The 16615-nt window shown below is 40.0% G+C and overlaps 1 protein-coding gene across 9 annotated transcripts in view; it reads left to right on the top strand.

The window, feature by feature from the left end:
• The window catches only part of DOCK10 (dedicator of cytokinesis 10), a 304825-nt gene that overhangs the window by 275784 nt on the left and 12426 nt on the right, over positions 1-16615 (top strand). For 7 of the 9 annotated variants that reach the window (XM_070773197.1, XM_070773206.1, XM_070773190.1 and 4 more), the window contains exons 45-50: positions 258-473; positions 1988-2045; positions 2372-2470; positions 6577-6683; positions 8419-8541; positions 8662-8775. In XM_070773197.1, coding sequence (XP_070629298.1) covers positions 258-473; positions 1988-2045; positions 2372-2470; positions 6577-6683; positions 8419-8541; positions 8662-8775 — 717 coding nt within the window. Of the gene's footprint in view, positions 1-257; positions 474-1987; positions 2046-2371; positions 2471-6576; positions 6684-8418; positions 8542-8661; positions 8776-16615 lie in introns of those variants that run through there. The other 2 variants (XM_070773216.1, XR_011562013.1) reach the window with 2 other exon arrangements.

The following is a 16615-nucleotide window of genomic DNA, read 5'->3' as shown; positions in this document are numbered from 1 at the left end:
TGTCAAAGGACAGTTAGGATGCTGTCACTAGAAGAATATAGGCTAGAAGACAAAGTGGACTCTACTATGACTCATCTTCAAATGTGCACAACCGCAATCACAATACATAGAATTTATCCACAGAGAATATACATATTTGTGAACAGTGTATAAAATGCACCGACCATGATGCCATGCCATAGCTAAAAGCATAACTTGAAGTGAGTTAACTTGTGAAATCTAAACAGATAATGACCCAGGCTCTCTGTTTTCCAAAGAACAGCAATTTCCCAGCAGAGGTGAAAGACCTGACTAAACGAATAAGGACTGTTTTGATGGCCACGGCTCAGATGAAGGAGCATGAGAAGGATCCAGAGATGCTGGTGGATCTCCAGTACAGCCTGGCAAACTCCTACGCCAGCACCCCTGAGCTGCGGAGGACCTGGCTAGAAAGCATGGCCAAAATTCATGCCAGAAACGGAGACTTATCTGAGGTGATCAGCAAAGACTCGGTCCTTCTTTGTCAGCATAGTCCTCTTAATCAGGACCATTGGATTGTCATTTACATCAGGAATATAGAAAGTTACCGTATTGCCCAACTAATGTCAATATGACCTGATTTTATTGGGTTGACCAAAACGTTCATTCAGGTTTCTCTCTAAGAGTAGATGGAAGACCCAAATGAACTTTTTGGCCAACCCAACATGTCATGTGCAATACATTTGCATGTAAGATTCAAGGATACCTGACTCCACGTAAATGATATCAAATAAAAGCCAGAGTCTAGGGGGACCACCTGCAGTTGTAGGATGTGCAGTGGAGACCAAATGCTAAAGCCTGAGGCTAGGGACGATGATTGTAAGGGTATCTGGAAATTAAAAGTTATGTAAATTACTGTTGTGTGTGTTAAAACTTCTTCCCTGGAATTAGAGTGAAATGGGGAAACATACCATCATGGTGAGTAAAGGCAGTTTCGAGTAATATGTCCTCATGCGCAACTCATCGAACTAGCAATAGGTTCACAGTTCTAAGGGCCATGTTGATGACAGGCCACTGTGTGACAGTTATAAATCAATAGCTAACCTTCCTATGTCTGTTTAAACACTGGTGGATTTATGGGCAGCAACTCACAGCACCCATGTGGAGCAGTTCCAGACACTCAGTGGGAAAGTTCTGCTTTGTTCCCAAAATTTTGCCCGCTTTGGAAAGAGATGAGTTTGTCCAAGAAACCTGTAATTCTTCTAAATGCAGGTGAAGGGCTCTGGGATGGATGTAGATCTGAGCAGAGGCCTCACTGGATAGCAGTTCGGTGAGGACACAGAAGAGCGACTCCAGTTCCCTTGGATCACCCTGAATGTGGAGAAGTTCTCCACAAAACTTCGAAAGGAAATGCTGAAGTCATTTGGATTCTTCAGCCACTCAGCATCTAGTGTGTGTTGAGCAATGTTCTAGGGCTTTGCAATAGATTTTAAAGGGCAATAAAATGTCACTGAAATAATCTGGTTAAAGAATGCATACGTGATACATTAGGTCACACTATTTCATCAACTGCTGCCTCTTGAGGCTACCATTTAAAGATGACAGAAATTCTAAGGGGGTCTAGGGCTGGAGGTTAAAAAAAAAAAGTAAGAAGACAGCTAATTTTCACTTCCAGTTTATATCCAGATGCTGTTTAGAGAAAGAGGAGAAACATAGATATTAATGCAGGAAGATAATTCTGTAGAAAATTCTTCAAGTCATCTCATTCACCCACCTGGAAACTAAATCAAGAAAAGCAAACCAAAAAAAAAAAAAACCCAAATATGCTTTTTATTCTTGAGGGTGTACTTTTTGGAAATCTAATTGATTGTTACTTTTGGTTCTACCATGAAAAGGATTTCTCTGCATATTCTGATTTGGAATACAGACCTTCCTTGGAGGATTAGTCTGAATTAGACTGATAGTAAAATCTTTAGTATGAGATAGATGGTAAAATCTTCCTCTCACACTATTTGCTTTTCTCTTACAGGCGGCCATGTGTTATATCCATATAGCTGCCCTCATTGCAGAATACCTGAAAAGAAGGGGTAAGACAACCACGTGTGGGGAGAAATCAACATGTCAAAACCTGATAGATAAACTAATACATACAATGTATTTATTAGCTTTAAATTGATTAATCTCAGTGTTTTAGCAGTGTTAGTTTTCACAGATATTTCTAATGACGCTGTACTTTTGAGTTTTACCTTTCTCTTCATGTCATCATCGTGTTTATTTTATGCACAACCCGGCTAACTGGTCCACTTCTTAGTTCCAAATGAGAAGGCTTCACTGGTTAACGATTCATAGTTTCATAAGCTTGAATTAACATAAACTTGTAACAATGTCCTAACTTCATCTTGCACTGCCATAGGTTACTGGAAAATGGAAAAGATTTGCGTACCATCCCTGCTCCTGGAGGATGTCCACCCTTGTGATAGCAATCCATTACTAACAACTCCCAGTGGAGGAAGTGAGTGATTTAACTGGGCTCCTTTACCCCCAGGGCATGGTGCAGAGGAAACCATGTCCTGATTCAGTTTCACGCCAATGAAACTTTTAAATGTATTCCCAAAAGCAAAAACTGTCTCGGACCTACATAACTTACTCTGTCGAAACCCAAAGTTCTTACCATTCAGAAATTCCATCATCAAACTTTATGAAGTTTAGGGACCTCAAGAGTTCTCAGCAAACAGAAGTGCATCTTATATAATATTATGGCCATGTTTTGTTATCAGTTTGCATGCTAGACTGTCTTTGGGATTCTATTCTGAAATGGATGAATTGTTTAAAATTGCAAGGGAAATCCATTTTATTGTTGAAATGTCATAAAACTGTTTATTCAAAATAAGGAGTGCAGAAAAGTGACATATAAATATAGTATACAGGACCGTGGGCTTCCCAGGTGACTCTGTGGTAAAGAATCCGCCTGCCAATGCAGGAGACGCAGGTTTGAATCTTGAGTTGGAAAGATCCCCTGAAGTAGGAAGTGGCAACCCACTCCAGTATTCTTGCCTGGAAAATTCAATGGACAGAAGAACCTAGCAAGCTACAGTCACATGGGTCCACAGAGTCGGACACGACTGAGCAACTGAGCATGTACACGCACATACCAGGACTGTGCCTATAATCTACATGTTTCAGTTTCTTTAAGTATACATTGATTCTGACAATTTATAACGTATAGTAATTTACAGTATAATCTTCCTTTAATTAAAAATATTCCGTCTTTAACATCTGATAAACATTTTGTAATAATAACCAAAGAATTATACTTTGTAAAAAAAACAACAATGTATCCTTATAAAATTCTGTTCAAACCCAGTTTATGAACTTCAGTCTATCTCATAATACTCTCTTAACTTTCAAAATGAAATGGAAAACTCAGTGTATGAACAAGAGAAACAAATATTTAAATGTTTAGATTAAAATATCTAAACAAAAGGGAAATGGACTTTGGTTGTATCATTCTGGAAACATAATTCTTTTGGTCCCTTATTCTTTTAAATATGTATATATCTCCCAAAGAGTTTCGGTGGATTTTGCAAATAAGATATTTGAACCAAATGACCAAAGTGAATTCTGAGACAGTATGCTCATTCGTTTGAGGGCCTTGAAGAAGACACCAGACTTGGCCTCATGACTCATGTCCACGATAAAATTCAAGGGTCTCCTTGCTCAGTTTCATGCTTCCTATTTATACAGGCAAGTCATCAAAACCATTCTTGTTTTATTTAACATGCCCTTCGTCCTCATCTGTTTTTTTCATAATCAGATACCATACAGTTCCATAAAAGTTATTTTGAGAAACCTGATAAAACTAGGTGTCAGTTTGAGAAGTTGTGGGAACTTGTAGCCCAAAACGTATCTAAATCTTGAATATTCAAAAAAGATCTAAATATGTTTAGACCAATAATGATATTGGAATAATATATCCATTGAGAAAAATATATATACCTATTGACCTTTGGACAATGAGAAGGTTGGGACACCCAACCCTGGGGATAACTTTACAGTTGGCCCTGCATATCCACATCCATTGATTTGACCAACCACAGACAGTGCAGTGCTGCAGTATGTACTTACTAAAAAATCTGCATTTAAGCAGACCCATACAGTTCAAATCTGGGTTGTTTAAGGGTCCACTGTATGTGTTTTATAAACTTTAAATATTGAAGGTGATTATTTATGATACATTAGCATATATTTCGGAGAAGGCAATGGCACCCCACTCCAGTACTCTTGCCTGGAAAATCCCATGGATGGAGAAGCCTGGTAGGCTGCAGTCCATGGGGTCACTAGAGTCAGACACAACTGAGCGACTTCACTTTCACTTTTCACTGTCATGCATTGGAGAAGGAAATGGCAACCCACTCCAGTGTTCTTGCCTGGAGAATCCCAGGGATGGCGGAGCCTGGTGGGCTGCCATCTATGGGGTCACACAGAGTCGGACACGACTGAAGTGACTTAGCAGCAGCAGCAGCAGCAGCAGTGTGTGTGTGTGTGTGTGGAGAAGGCAATGGCACCCCACTCCAGTACTCTTGCCTGGAAAATTCCATGGACTTAGGAGCCTGGTGGGCTGCAGTCCATGAGGTCGCTAGGAGTCGGACATGACTGAGCGACTTCACTTTCACTTTTCACTTTCATGCATTGGAGAAGGAAATGGCAACCCACTCCAGTGTTCTTGCCTGGAGAATCCCAGGGACGGGGAAGCCTGGTGGACTGCCGTCTATGGGGTCGCACAGAGTCGGACACGACTGAAACAACTTAGCAGCAGCATATATTTGTATTCGTTGCCATACATCTGAAGCTCACTGGCATGTATTTGAAGTCTTCAATGTGTTTCTATGTTGTGATGTTTCTAAGTCAGAGAAGTAAACTGTCCCTTCACTACAGTGTACACATGATAAGAAGACAGTTGGCCCTCTGCATGTGGGAATTCCAGATCTGCAGATTCAACCAACCACTCCATCAGTGAGAATCCACAGATACAGAGGGCTCATCCTACTATGTCGTTTAAAATAAAGGACTTGAGCATTGTGAAAAGGAAGTGTTAGTCCCTCAATCATGTCTGAATCTTTACTAGGCTCCTCTGTCCATGGAATTCTCCAGGCAAGAATACTGCAGTGGGTAGCCATTCCCTTCTCCAGGGAATCTTCCTGACCCAGGGATCAAGCCCAGGTCTCCTGCATTGCAGGCAGATTCGTTACCGTTTGAGCCATCTGGGAAGCCCAACATTTGTTTGGTGGAGTTGGGTCTTAGTTGTGGTATGTGCGATCTTTAGTTGCGGCATGCAAACTTTTAGTTGTGGCATGTGGGTCCCCGACCAAGAATCGAACCAGGGCCCCTTGCATTGGGGATGCAGAGTCTTAACCACTGGACCACCACCATTTGTAGAGTTTAGTATCTGCTGGGGGTCCTGGAATCGATTCTCTGTGGATATTGAAGAACAACTATAGAGGTGAATTTAGGTGACTCCATAAAATACAGCTTCTTCGGTTGTACTAACAACCATCATCGTCCAGGAAGTACTATGTCATGGCTTTTCCTGCTCTATTCAATCCTCATATATTTTAATGTATTTAATTACCAAAGAAAAATGCTAATAAAACGTTGGAAAGTAGAATTTTTAATACAAAGATTCAATTGCAATAATTATTATCATTATCATTTCTAGCATGTTTTGGGGTGATAATTTAGTCACATAGCCAATGACCTGATTATTAAAAATGTAAATATCCACAAAAGTATTAATTATAACTTAAAATGCACTTGCTCCAAGGTAGGCAACCGCACTAAGTTCTGTGCTCTGGAAATATCTCAGTTAATTGCCAATAAGGAGTCTGTGTGTTAGATGCTGTTATCCCTGCCTGTTTATAGGACCTAAAGAAGTTAGGCAGTCTGCCCCGGATCCCCCTGGTTAGCTTGTGATGGGGCCATGTTCAAGGGCTGGTCTGTCACTCCAGACTGTGCTCTTAACCTCTCATATTCCTTTAACGTTCTGATCTGACCCCTGTCTGGACACATGGCTCATTATCAACTATTTTCATATGCATCTGCAGAGTTCCATCTTTCTTAGTCTTGGTGCCCATGAAGCTAAGAAATCTTGAGAAGTTTTCTAAATAATGCAAAAGAGTGAAAGTTAGTGAGTACTGTGTATTGTCTTTAGAAGGCAGTGATGATAACTGGGTATTTTCTCAAATACTAATGCTTTGAATCCTTTCAGCATCCTTGAGATTAGATATTAATGTCCCTGATTTAACAAATAAGGGATACAGACTCCAAAAAGCTAATTAAACCAGAACATTGAAGTACATCAATCCACAAGCCTGGGTTCTGTCCATAATCCCATAATAGCTCCTTAGAGAAAGCAGGTCAGTTGAGAACAATACAAAAATTATAAAAAAGGGAAAACTGGTTTCCTGGCAGAGTATTTATCAACAGTCATAATCTAACTATCTCATTGATGTGTGAGTATTATAACCACCACATGTAACATCATGTAACACAAAGTCACTATCTAATCCATGCAGGATTTGGCTCAAATAATAATGTTCCATTTTCCTCTGTCCTCTTAAGGCATGTTCTCTATGGGCTGGCCAGCTTTTCTGAGCATTACACCAAACATTAAAGAAGAAGGGGAAATGAAAGAAGATTCTGGCATGCAAGACACGCCATACAATGAGGTTAGATGAAAATTATCGAATATATTGTAATTAAGTAAGAAGATACATTGAGTTGTAACATTAAACTAAGTAGGAAGGAGAAGATCTCATTCCAAAATCAAAGTTACCCTATAACATGACTTAGGCAAAATAAAATACAAGCTAAAATTAAGCTAGATTCATAGATATCAAATTCCACTGATAAAGTGAAAATTTAAACTAACTTTTAATTCTCTAAGATGGACCCAAATTTATGCAATCAGCTCTTCTACAAAATATAAAATATGATAAGGAATGCTGAAAATTTTTTGAGCTGGTCACTTTTTTTAGTGCATTGGAAAATTTATTAACAAAGAGACTTGAACAGAAAGTCTCACTAGTTTCTGCAGAAAACCTCCTGGTATGCAGACTACAGTTATTTTTCAAAAGAAGCTTTCTATCAGGAGTTACTTAGCAACAATTCAAGTGAATAAAATAGAGCTCCCCTCCTCAAGTAAATAAAATATTTCAAAAGCTAATTTTTATTCATAATATTACATAGGTTTAAAAAAGGATTCAGAAAACAAATCTTGGGGGACATGTTAAAGAAATCTTAGATAAGGCTGTACATTAATTGAATGTACGTTGCAAACAGTAAATGTAACTACACATTTGCATTAACTATTTCAAACTGTTTAAAATCTTTTCTGAAAAGACACTGAAAACATTCCAGCAGTATTATCCACTTGCTTTAGAAAGTATATAATTTGGTTCAGTTGAACATTTATTAAGCTCTTAGTATATGTGAGACATTGAGACAAAGATAAATAAGGCAAATTTATTTGGGGAGACAAAGATAATAAGGCATAATCCCAGTTCTTGAAGAGTTTAGAATCTTGTGAAAGATAAACATCCTTCAAGGTGGGGGCAACCACTCTAAGACCCAATAGCTAAATCTAGGCATCGTCTACAGCTGCAGTTAAAAAGGGAATACTTTTTAACGTGACAATAATTAGAATGCAGATGATGGAACATAAATAAAAGCTCTGCAGACTTTTGCACTGGGTCTTGACATTTGCTAGGATTTAAAAAGTGTCAGATGAGAAACTAAGTTTCTCAAAGGAGCAGCAGCAACATCACAGGCAAAAGTATGGAAATTACAAAGCATCCTAAGAATGGTGTGGCACCATCTAGTACAGCCAAAGTGCCAAGTCCATGCCAAGGTGCTGAAGGGGAGGGCCACTGAAAGGGAGGTTGGTACCTGATTCTGGAGCTCCTTCAATGTCATGCTAGAGAGTTTAGGCAGCAGTTCATAGGCACTGGAAAGGTTTGGGACAGTGGCAAGCTCATGATCAGGTTGATGTCTTTGGAAGAAAGATTACTAGAGAGCTACTCACAGGACCAGTACGACCAAACTGGAGAGGGAAAACAGTTTAGCTTGCAAACTATTTCATGGTGTCTGGGAGTGAAGAAACAGGAGTCTGATCTAAGCCTGTGACTGTAGGAATGGAAAAAAAAAAAAAACCTGACAGATCTGAATACTTTTCATAGATTTAAATTAGCAAGTTTGAGGGACTAATAATGTTATGGAAAGAGAAGAATCCTAGAAGACACCACTATACCTCCCGGGATGGATGTAACTGCCAGTCACAAAGATGAGGGATGCAGAAATCCCACTATGAAAAAGATTGACAGTGCAGTAGTTTTGGAAGCAAGTTTCAGGGATGGGACACAGTCTTCATTGTGTAAAATCACATTTTCATTTGGGGAATTGCAGAATATCCTGGTGGAGCAGCTGTACATGTGTGTGGAGTTTCTTTGGAAGTCTGAGAGATATGAGCTCATCGCTGATGTCAACAAACCCATCATTGCAGTCTTTGAGAAGCAGAGAGACTTCAAAGTAGGTGTTATAAACCCAGGAGTTAATTCAAATATCCTTCATTACACCAGAGAATTACTTACAATTTTCTCTTTTTTATGTTGGCTTCATCTTCATGAAACCCTTTGTTTCTGTTTTCAGAAATTATCCGATCTTTACTATGATATTCATCGGTCATATCTGAAAGTTGCAGAAGTGGTGAATTCAGAGAAGCGACTCTTCGGTCGCTACTACCGTGTGGCATTTTATGGGCAGGTAAGTTTCCTACTAATATGAGCTTTAATGTTGAGTAGTTGATTGCTGTCTTTCATTCTTAACAAGACATCTAAGTATATGTGCCGTAGGACTCAGGGGGTGGGGTGAGGGTAGGAATATGTTTGGGTATATTTGAGTGTTTCTCTAAGTGTGAGGGTCTATGTGTTTAGCCAGAAAAATGTACTAAATTGAAAAATAAATGAGCAGAGCCCTCCTTGGGTCCTAATACAGATCGAGTTAAAATAGTGATTTTGAATTTCTTGAAGAAAGAAGTCACTTCTTCTTCAGCACCCTCCTCCAATTCTCCCCAAAACGTCTAAATACAGGTTTGCATCATATTTGAAAGTGAAATTTAATTGAATATTTTTAAGCAATGCAATCCATAGCATTCCAGTAAATAAAAGGTTCCTAAGGGCTCTACCATGTTAAAGCCATGAACCTTTGACTTTAAAATCATTCATTTTCTTTTCTCCTACTTTCAAACCATCACTGCTTCTCCGCAGAAAGTAATCTACTTGTTTTGTTTCTTATACTAGAGGTCAATATCATTTCAAAGTGATTTTTCTCAGTTTACTGCATAAATAATGAACAAGATAGAAAATATTAGCTAGCCATAGCATTAGCCTAAAAGCAAAATGAACTTATGTTATATATTAATTATGAATGTCTCTGAGCCATGCTTTAAGTGGGATAAACCCAGGGACCATCCTGTTTCTTTCCTGGAGGGCTTATAACCTTAATGTATTTCAGCACTCACATTTCAGACTATTACTTTCATGGAGAATCATTCCATCCTTTTATTTTCACAGTTAGAATGACTCTCAGCCCCGCTGTCTTCCATTTTTTTCTCCCTTCATGTAAAGCACAGTTTCACATGGCTTCTTGTCCTCCTCAGACTCCTCTAAGGCTGCAGACAAAAGCATCAAATTCAGCATGGTCATTCTAGATCATTTACCACTGAAGTCTTTTGGAAGACATACATTGTCCTGTAATCACCAAAGGCGGTTTAAAAACTAACATCTAAATTAGTCAAGATAGCTGCTGTCTCCCTGGAAAGAAAAGTTAGCCACTTACCATAAGCAAATTAATCCAACGTAGATTTCCCCCACTGCGCAGGGGCGTCAGGACTGTGTATACAGTCTACAGAAAGAAGCTAAGTTTACACATTTATGAATTCCCAGGAAAAGAATCTGAACTATCTGAAGTGAGAATGTGTATTGGGAGAGAAAAATGTGGCAATCTGCTGGAGGGGAGGAAAGAAAAGGACATGATCTTTCAAACCAGCAGTAAACAAAAAACAACTCTTGACCTTAATGAAACCTTCACAAGAAAAATGGCAGAAAACCTCATCAGGAAGGGAATGTGGGAGCTGAGGGATTGTAGGAGAAAGACAAGGGTTTTCCAGGAATGGCCACGAACTAACTGAGCAGTACAGAAGTGACAGATAAGATGTGAGTTCAGCAAACCTAAATTTGAGTCAACAACTGTTCCAGCGATCTTCCCAAAGAAAAAGTAATGAACTGCTGTTAGTATTCTCTGGTCACGGAGACCAGAATGCCTACCTGATGGTTTCTCCAACCAACGTCTAAGATGCTGTTTACTAGACAGGTGGAAATGAAACAATTATGCTCCTTTCCAATGAGATTTTAATGCAGATGTTTACTTTTTTCTTCTTTTGGTCTTGATTGTTCCAGGCTGTGGTAAGTTCTCTCCCTCTCTCCATTTGCATGCCCTAATAAGCCTCACACTTCCCTCCGTGTGGTTTTACTGAACCCTAACTTTTTTGTGCAAATGAACGTTCAGTACCAAGGTAAGATAATCCCACTTCCATTCATTTTGGAGTCATCCTGCATTTCTGGAACTAAATTGTGTTTATTCCAGTTATCTGAATTACAAAAATGTATACTTTGCTTTTCATATCTAATATCTTTCAGCACAGAGGTCGGTGTAGTATGAAAAGCTACATACACACACATATGCACACAGAGAAACATGGGCACCACATGTTTGAAATATATGGATAGTAGACTAACTGTTGGAACTTGCCTGCTCAGTTCAGGCCACCAGAGTTGCAGCTGATTAAGAAGAAAGCAATGGGCAGAATTTCAAAAGCTGTAGCAATGGCCATTGGTGGGTATCTTCTGGGGTCCTGAAAGGACTATGCCTTTTCCAAATAAAATGAGTATTGTGGAGAAATAGGACTCTCTTTAGTAGTGAACTCTGAGCATTCTTAAAGGCAGTGGTATTAATTCCCAGTATAAGTGATAAACTACAGTAAATCAGGTTAAGTCTCCTCAGATGTAAAAAGAACCTATGTAAAAAAAAACTGGAGGACAAGCCAAAGGCAGTACATGACAGCACCTAGAGATTTGTGACACAGGATTTTCCCTGTTATTTTGAACTGTATGAACTTTCCCATATTCAACCATTTTTTACTTACAAAGATGGCAATTTCATGTGGCTCAAAAAATTACTTTTGAAAAGAACTGGAAGTGAAAGTGTTCATAGCTCTGTTGTATCTGACTCTTTGTGGCCCCAGGGACTGTAGCCCATCAGGCTCCACTGTCCATGAAATTCTCCAGGCTAGAATACTAGAGTGGGTAGCCACTCCCTTTTCCAGGGGATCTTCCCCACCCAGGAATCAAACTCGGGTCTCCTACATTACAGACAAATTCTTTACTGTCTGAGCCACCAGGGAAACCCAGCTGGCAAGGCAAAATCTTTCAGTATTCACACATTGTCCACAGCTCTGCTTCTCCGACTAGTACATACTTTTTTGTAATTCTTTAAATCCCTTCCCCTATCCATACCATATCAGTATTTTCTACCTTCATTTGTAAATTTGGGGTCATGGGTCCTCAACTCACCTACTAAAAGAATACTTGAAAACCCCTCTAACTAAATAGACTTGGGGGGAAAGGGGAATGATGGGAGAGAGCTACTTTCAAATGTCCTAACCTTGTTCTTTTTGCAGATTTCTCAGTAAAGTGTGCTGACCGTGCACCTGATGTTTTGTATGCTGCTAGTGTTCTCAGTTGTCTTTGATTTGAAAGTCAAAGTGAGCTTAAAAAGCAAAATGTCGTGTGAAATCTGCAGACCCAAGTACATGCCTGAACATGGTGCTCTGTAAACTCAAACCCCAGCTGCCTTTGAACAAAGGAGAACTAATGGAGGTCATTGTGATAAACAGCCTCTTTGATGACTCCTCAGTCACCATTGTTCAAATGATATTCAGATACCTGTCCCCAGACTCCAAACGAAGCACGTGAACTATTGTGTTCAATGGCAGCAGACAATGCACGTCACTTCATATTTGATGATAAAGAAATAACCAAATAGATTGGCACATTCCTCGAACATGTGCAGAATGAAGGTGCTAAAGATCTAAGAGAAAATCTTGACTATTTCACTAGCATAATCCCCATGGTCAGACATAATTTCCTTTTCATCACAGTACCTTATGTCCCTGTAAAATTCACTTTTTAATATTCAAACTGATGTCTCAAAATCATGCTCCAAGGATTATGGGAATATAATATGTGATCAACTCGTTGCCTCCACAAAGGCCTTTGTGTAAATATTTCAGTGTCCCCTGTAGACCAGTGCTTTCCCTTTACAGGGTTGACTAGAGTAATGTTATGTCTGCAATGAGCCAGACCCTGGAAAAGAATTTGGCAACTGTTCTTTTGCAGCAAGAACTTTAAAAACGCAAGTCTTGCATAGCATGACTTTTGTAATCCAACACCCTGGCATCATTGACTATGGAAATTTTACACAGAGCTGACTACATGAAACATCCCCCCAAGTGTCCCTGAAGTATTCATTTTAAGAGTAGTGAATTGCCAGTAGTGATCAAACAACCACTGTAATCAATGAAATCCTTAGGCTCTGGTATTTAGCATGAAAGCAAGTAAGTGAATACTCATTGTATAACTTAAAACATCAGATGGCCCTGGGATGAAATGAGTGAAAGGCCTGGGGAATTTGATTCTATTCATCAAAGGATTGATTCTATGATTCTGTGATTCTCAATCATGCCTACATGGGTGTAGATACATTTTAAAATCTTGATAGAAAAGGGGGTTGGGGTTCGGAGGGAAGAGCATTTGTACTGGGTACAACCATCACCTTCATGTCAGTGTATGATATACCCTTCTGGCTCCCCCCTTATATGAAAGTCATTGAGAAACATATATACACTGGGGTTCCTATTTCTGTGAAACCATTTCTCTGCACCTGTGAAGTTTTCTTTTCTTAGTATTCAGCCTATTATGATTTTCTGACCCATCTTTATACACGAGATTCCCCTTTGGATGCATTCCTCTGTGAGCGTTGAGTCAGTGGAATATAATAGCAGGGGCACTTACATGTGATGTTCCAGTAATGATCTAGAGCTATTGCAGGATTCTGAAATACCTACCAAAACATCTAAGAAGGAGCCGATGATTTTTGTTGTCAATTTGTTGACGTATATTTTTATCATAACCTGTTGCTTTGAAATTTCATAATCTGTGCATCTTAACTCTACTGACTCAAAGTCCATGTTTAACTTGGACACGTGCCGATTCCTAACCATGGCAGATCAGGGAGTTGTTGCCATGTAAAATGACACTTTAAAAAGTCAGCCTAGCTAGGGAAATGCAGAGGTCACATTTCCTGATGCTTTGAAATGCACTTTTCTCATCACTTCGGAGCAAAAGCAAAAGAGAAATTGCCCCTAGGTTTTCTTCACCTTGGGTCCTATTTATAAGTCAATTATTTCATGCACAGAGCATTAAAATTCCTTAAGATAGTCTCCTGTTCGTCACTGGGCTTTGCTTTGATGGTTTCCTTGGATAAAAGGCAAGCTCACATCCTAGCCATTTTCAGAGATGCCATTTCTCTGGCTCCATAAGCTCTTACACAAAGCCTGGCAGACAGCAGATTAACATGTATTCTGCTACACCAGCTCCTTTCTATTCATTTTATAAAATCGTCTCAATAGGTTTGTATCTCCATGTTCTATAAGTTGATTAATTCTAATCATAATTCTTTCTGATCAATCACTTACCAAAATATCAAAATAAGCATCAATAGTCCATTTACAATAAGGAAAAGTGTAATTCCCAAGCAAGAGAACTTGAGTGTGTATTTTTAAGCACTCAAAACTCAGTTAAACTATTTACCTCGTATTGTGTGTATGTGTGTGTGCTCAGTATTGTCTGACTCTGTGACCCTATGGACTGTAACCCACCAGGCACCTCTGTCCATGAGCTTTTCTCAGCAAGAATACTGGACTGGGTTGCCATTTCCTCTTTGAGGGATCTTCCCAACCCAGGAATCAAACCTGTATCTCCATTGCAGGCGGATTCTTTGCCGCTGAGCCACCAGGAAAGCCTTGCCTTATATTAGCCAGAACTCAAATTGCTCTGACAGTGTTTTCCTTTATTACTGTCCTTATGCTCATCATAGCCAACAATCTCCGGTAGGCTGGGCACTGCCCTTAGGGTCTCCTAAGTCTAAATCTGTACTGATTCCCATCCTCCAGACCAAGGTATAAGAATGAAAGAAAGTCACAGGTCATGACGAAGGCCACAAAGGTCATAGGAATGACAATAAAATACTGTTCTTTCCACTCCTTTTTTGCTAACTCTGCACTCAGAAATTTGTTAGGGGGAAAAAATTCACAGTGAAAATGTTCCTTTGTGCTAGTTTTCACACCTTGATGAAAAAATCTTTTCCTTAAATTTGGAAACATTTTTCTCATTGAAATGGAAGCGGTAAATGTGGCTTGAGCTATTGCCCTGTGGGGATTCTGGTTGACGGCCTCAGAAGTCAGTTCTCTTTTTGTCAGTCTGTCAATTTTAGCCACTTACTTCTGACCTTGAATCAGACAAAACTCCATAAAGCATCAACAGGAAAAAACCTAGCAGGCTGGAAGTCATGTGGGATAGGGTCAGACCTCACTACCCCTACAGAGTCTCGAAGAATGATGAGAGGCTTTGCTTGCTTTTAACATCACACATCACTGTTTTAGCAGTCTGGAGTCAAGGTACTCACAATCTGCTGTATTAGTCTTGAACACTTCTCAGAGAAATTGTTCAATAAAAACACCTGTACCAAAAGCAATGGAATCTTTTCAAGCTATACTTGGTGCAAATACATGCTTTTAAGATGTATGCTCTCTAAGAACGGCCTCATTCATCTGTTTATTCATTCAGCTAACGGGCAGGGATGTCTCTCTTAACATCACACAGGCACAGGCACAGCGCTAAACACTGGACATGCAGTGTGGAACAGGACACGTTCCTGCCTCCAAAAAGCCCCGAGTTGATCAGGGAAACAGCAAGGAAACAGGCGATTACCTGCTTAACAGGAACTGTGCTGGTGAATGTGCCTTGTTCCTTGTCGTCAGTTACAGCCCATTTATGATACCAAGTATACTCTTTGTGCAGAGAAGGCAATGGCACCCGACTCCAGTACTCTTGCCTGGAAAATCCCATGGACGGAGGAGCCTGGTAGGCTGCAGTCCATGGGGTCACGAAGAGTCGGACACGACTGAGCGACTTCACTTTCACTTTTCACTGTCATGCATTGGAGAAGGAAATGGCAGCCCACTCCAGTGTTCTTGCCTGGAGAATCCCAGGGACGGGGGAGCCTGGTGGGCTGCCGTCTACGGGGTCGTGCAGAGTCGGACACGACTGAAGTGACTGAGCAGCAGCAGCATACTCTTCGTGATGGTCAAACACCAGTGAAAGCGCTTTGCGAGTATAAAGCACCATACCGATGTGAGTTGTGATCAGTATTCTCAGATCACCTCACATTAGCTGTGGGGGAAAAAAGAAAAAACAGCATCGGAATATTTTACCCAAATTTTTATATAATGAGTATGTTTTTAATGGTCAAAAATATAAAACAAGCAAAAAAAAAAGTATAGCTGAGATATTTTATGACCTCTAATATCTTCACTCAACCCTTAAAAGTTATTTCCTGGGCTTGCCTAGTGGCCCAGTGGTAAAGAATCCACCTGCCAATGCAGGAGACACCATTCAATCCCTGATCTGGAAAGATCCCACAAGCCACAGGGCAACTAAACCCATGTGCCACAACGACTGAGCCTGAGCTCTAGAGCCAGGGAGCCACAGCTACTGAGCCCATCTGCCGCAGCTACTGAAGCCCGCACGCCCTAGAGCCCGCGCTCCGCAACACGAGAAGCCACCGCCATGAGAAGCCCGTGATTGCAACTAGAGAGCAGCCCCGGCTCTCCGCAACTAGAGAAAAGCCCGTGCAGCAACAAAGACCCAACACAGCCAACAAAATTATTATTTTTTTTTTTAAGTTGCTTCCTTAGGGTAAACTCTGCAGTCAGAAGATTCCAGATGCACTCGGGTTCTTAACTGCAGACTTTCTCCAGTTATCTGAAGCCTCATGTCTTCCATAGGAAAAAATGCTTCTGTGTCTCTTCAATGAGAAAGAATTATAAAGATTGTCCCCATTTTCCTCAAAGGAAACTTCCCTTCCCCAAAACAAATTAACAGAGCTTAAAACCTACTTGCTCCTATGACATAAAAATGATGACATGGTTAATTTACTACTTTCAATCTTATGAGATCTAGCTTTGCAAGAATGTAAGCAATCTATCAGTAAAGTGAATTGAATGATGAAATTGCATACAGCCGAGTTCCATCGGGCCCCTCATGAAATATTAATATAAAATAATTTTTAAAGTAGCAGTACTTGGGAGCGTAACACAAGTAATTTCTGTTATGGCTTTTCGTCTCCAAGGATGTGGGATGAGATCAACCCGTTTAGATCCCTTCATGTGCCCCTATGGTTTTTCCTATGCTAGTTTCCAAGACTT

Source organism: Bos indicus, chromosome 2 (assembly GCF_029378745.1).
Source record: "Bos indicus isolate NIAB-ARS_2022 breed Sahiwal x Tharparkar chromosome 2, NIAB-ARS_B.indTharparkar_mat_pri_1.0, whole genome shotgun sequence".
Classification (NCBI taxonomy): Eukaryota; Metazoa; Chordata; class Mammalia; order Artiodactyla; family Bovidae; genus Bos; species Bos indicus.
Note: the sequence above shows the minus strand (reverse complement) of the source record. Positions and strands in the feature narration are given on the sequence as shown.